The sequence below is a fragment of the Protobothrops mucrosquamatus genome, unplaced genomic scaffold (genome assembly GCF_001527695.2).
Source record: "Protobothrops mucrosquamatus isolate PMUCROS unplaced genomic scaffold, P.Mucros_1.0 scaffold3885, whole genome shotgun sequence".
In the NCBI taxonomy this organism is placed as follows: Eukaryota; Metazoa; Chordata; class Lepidosauria; order Squamata; family Viperidae; genus Protobothrops; species Protobothrops mucrosquamatus.
The window spans coordinates 40,716-45,024 of NW_015389834.1; the positions used below are offsets into that span (position 1 = coordinate 40,716).

Below are 4,309 nucleotides of genomic sequence, written 5' to 3' on the forward strand. Positions count from 1 at the left end.
AGGAGTCGAATCAGGAATTTGGGGAAACCCTTTCCAACTTAACCAGTGTTATTAGAAGGCAGACATGAAAAAAAATATCCACCAGGCTTCCCAAAAGCCATTTCGGGAAGACTTCTTCGGATTTCCTGGGGGAACGTGCACCACTTGGAGATCTTTTGGAGAGAGGTGGGGGTAGGGAAAAAAACCATAAGCAACGGAACCCCCCCCCCAAAAAAACCCAGCAGTGCCTCCTTCCCACCGCACTGACCTGTAAAAAGGGCAACGTTGGCGTGCTTGGGGTCGTAAGGGCAGCGGGCCATGCCACTGATGTTGTCCCCCATCGGTTCTAGATAGTCCATCTGTTGGGAGGAGCATGGGTTAGAACAGGGGGCTTCAAACTTGGCCCTTTTATGACTTGTGGACTTCAGCTCCCAGAATTCCTCAGCCAGCGTGCCTGGCTGAGGAATTCTGGGAGTTGAAGTCCACAAGCTGGGGTCTTCAAACTTGGCCCTTTTATGACTTGTGGACTTCAGCTCCCAGAATTCCTCAGCCAGGCACGTGTGCCTGGGTGAGGAATTCTGGGAGCTGAAGTCCACAAGTCATAAAAAGGCCTAGTTTGAAGACCGCCTGGGTTAGAAGAACTGACACAGAATCCCAACCCAAAAGAGACCAGAACCAACTTAGCTCTGACGTGCAAGACTTACAAACCTCCAAACGGTGGACTCACAACGTCTGGAGGCAGGGTTAGGTCAAAAAAGTCAAGATGGCGGCCACAGTGAACAGCTGAAGCTCTGCTTGTTTTTGTTTTTGTTTTAATATGCATCACAACACGGTAGCTGACATCCTGATTATTTGTACCATGTTGTGTAGACACCCCTGGCTAGGGTGCCCCCATGCTGGCTGGGGAATTCTGGGAGTTGAAGTCCACAAGTTTTCAAGTATCTATCTTATCTTATCTTATCTTATCTTATCTTATCTTATCTTATCTTATCTTATCTTATCTTATCTTATCTTATCTTATCTTGAGGACCCTTGGTTTAGGCTCTCCTGCTTGAGCAAGAGGTTGGACTAGATGACCTCCAAGGTCCCTTCCAGTTCTATTCTGATTGATTGATTGATTGATTGATTGATTGATTGATTGTTCTTCCAAGTCGGGAAGTCAGGCAGAGGAAGCTGAGAGAACGGGATCAGATACTCACACTGTAATCGGAGCAAACGGGGTTGAAGGCATTCGTCCCGCACACAAAGAGCACGTTGTCGTTGCGAAGAAGCAGCACTTTGATAAAATTCCGGCATTCTGCCTAAGTAGGGAAAAATATATGTATATATATATATATATATATATAAAATTCAGCGAGTGTTCCCGCTAGCATCTCTGCCTGCTGAGGATCTGCAAGCATTAACTGAAGCTGATTCTTTTTGGCTTTCCATTTTATGAGTTGATCTAAAAATTACAAAGATAAAATGAAAATAAGGGGAAAACACGGGAGGAAAAAAGGGAAGAGGAAAAAGTTTAGGGCCAAAGGGAAAAGTAAAAGAAAAGCGGTGACTCCGACTGCTTTGGGGGACAGTAGAACAGGATTCTACCACACAACCTCAAGTTTTTACTTTTACGGAATAATACACAAATAGTCCTTGGCTTACGGCCAAGAGTCTCAAAATCTTTTTTACGTGTGCTGGGCTGCGTGAACAGAGGGATAGAATCGAGATCACGTGAAGTGTTAATACCACTTTACAAGGCCTTGGTAAGGCCACACTTGGAATACTATTATTATTTTTATTATTATTAATTAAACTTCTACCCCGCCCTTCTCCTTACGGACTCAGGGCGGCTAACAACCAATAAAATACAAATACACCCCAAGACACCCCTTAAAACTTGGTTAAAAAGAAATATTTAAATTGGCTATAATTAATTAAAAATGTTTAAAAACCCCACTAAAAAATTTCCCCTTAGGCCAGTCCTGCTTGCTGAAATAACCATGTCTTGAGGGCGCGNTCTATTCTGTAATTCTTATTCTATTCTATTCTATTCTATTCTATTCTATTCTATTCTATTCTATTCTATTCTATTCTATTCTATTCTGTTCTGTTCTGTTCTGTTCTGTCCCTTCTCATCATGACTCCCGGCCTCTATCATTTGTCCCTGAGATTTCTTTTTATTTTGTCAGTTTTATAATTTTAAACATACCAATGCGCACAAATGTGCACAAACACGCAACCTTTAAAATTATTCCAGAATCTTTTAATCAACTGACTGGAAGGAATATTAGCTAAGGCTACCATTAGCTTTGCACATATATATTTACTGAACGCTATTAAGACTGGGAATAAATTAATAAAATATTAATTTGGCTTTAAATATTGCCCCCGTATTTTTTTGCCTCTGGTTTTAAGACGGTTTTTTTTTACCGTTTTCTAATCAAAAAAATATCTTGCCTTCTCCAGGATGCATAAATATCGCAATTGAGAACGATTATTTATTTTTTTAAAACTTAAGACAGTTAAAAAGAACTCATCTTTTTATTCATTCAGGCATCTGAAATCGGGCTCGTAAAGTTTTAGATTATCTTTCCCCCGGTTTGGTTTACATGCCATTTTATTTTGCAGTCCTGGCGTGGTGTATTTCATTCCTTTAACTGGTTTGAGAACTCTTCACGAAGCTGTGGCGCGGGAATCAATCAGCTGAAATAATTCTCTACTCAAATTTAAGGCACTTTAACACCCCTCTAGCGGTAAATTCACTTTGTTCGGAAAGCTTTTTGATTTTGGTGGCTGAGGAGTTTGCCAGCTGCCCCGATTATTGAGGGTTATTACGAACCTGAAGCCTTCCAGAGACATTGGATAACAGAATAAGAGCATTGGAAGGGACCTTGGAGGTCTTCTAGTCCAACCCCCTGCTCAAGCAGGAGACCCGCTACCATTTCAGTCAAATGGCTGTCCAGTCTCTAATTGAAAACCTCCAGTCATGAAGCACCCACAACTTCTGGAGGCAGGAGGTTCCACTGGTTAATTGTTCTCATGGTCAGGTAATTCCTTCCTTCCTTCCTTCCTTCCTTCCTTCCTTCCTTCCTTCCTTCCTTCCTTCCTTCCTTCCTTCCTTCCTTCCTTCCTTCCTTCCTTCCTTCCTTCCTTCCCTCCCTCCCTCCCTCCCTCCCTCCCTTTTCTTTCTTTCTTTCTTTCTTTCTTTCTTTCTTTCTTTCTTTCTTTCTTTCTTTCTTTCTTTCTTTCTCTCTCCCTCTCCCTCTCTCTCTCTCTCTCTCTCTCTTTCTTTCTCTCTGTAACGTTCAGGATCCAACATTTCTGTTTCTCAACTAGAAAATCTTAAGGACTAGAAATTTGGCTGAAGGGAAATCAAACTGATGCTGTCTTTTGCAGATGGGATTCAGCCCCCTTCAACCCTAACCCTTGGTTGTGATTCCCACCCTCCCCTTTGCCCTTCCTTCCTTCCTTCCTTCCTTCCTTCCTTCCTTCCTTCCTTCCTTCCTTCCTTCCTTCCTTCCTTCCTTCCATGATCACTGCAAACAACATTGCAAAATCGAATCGGACACACGGAGAACCTGCTTTATGACCGTCGCAATTTAACGACCGCCCTGAGCAGTCTCCATTGCAGTCGTTAAGTCAAGAACTACTTGTATCCCGCTTTTTTTTTTTTCATGTCCCAAAGGCCGTGGCTAAAATGCATCCGAAGTCAAAGTTATCCAAGGGATGTCAATTACAGGACGAAACTCTTAGAAAGAGGTCGTGCCTCTCGTTTTCAGACTCTACAACCACAAAAGCATTTGTGCACACACACACACACACACACACAAACACTGTTCCCAACCTTTAAACCACTTGGAGTCGTGCTTAACCGTGCGCAGGGTCGGGCTGTCTCCGAGGCTGCGGTAAATGACGGCGTCAATGGCCAGGAAGTCGGTCACCGTGGCCGTGAACAGCATCCCACCTACCCAGACGAGAGAGAAATTTTTAAAAAACTGCTGAAGAACTTATGATAGCCAAAAATGGAAAAGCATCGGGAGAGAATATCTGTGGCTCAGGGTTGAACTGTGGGGTCCCTGGTGCTCTCTGAGCTTGGTGGTTTCCTTGCAGACGTTTTGTGAGCCAACTAGGGAACAGCATCAGTGCTAGAAGGGAGAGGGTTTGCAGAGAGGAAGAGAAGGAGGAGGAGGAGGAGGAGAACTGTGGGGTCCTTGGCGCTCTCTGACCTTGTTTGTTTTCTTGCAGACGTTTCACGACCCAACTAGGTAACATCATTTAGAAGGGAGTGGGGTTTGTGGAGAGGAGGAGGAGGAGGAAGAGGAGGAGGAGGAGGAGGAGGAGGAGGAGG

At 43.7% G+C, this 4,309-nt stretch overlaps 1 protein-coding gene across 1 annotated transcript in view; it reads right to left on the reverse strand.

Annotated features, from left to right (window-relative positions):
• Window positions 1–4,309, reverse strand: part of SEMA6B (semaphorin 6B) — an 88,121-nt gene that overhangs the window by 37,533 nt on the left and 46,279 nt on the right. Inside the window, exon 8 of the mRNA XM_015827702.2 lies at window positions 3,806–3,925. Within this exon, the coding sequence (XP_015683188.2) occupies window positions 3,806–3,925 (120 nt within the window). The remainder of the gene's footprint in view (window positions 1–3,805; window positions 3,926–4,309) is intronic.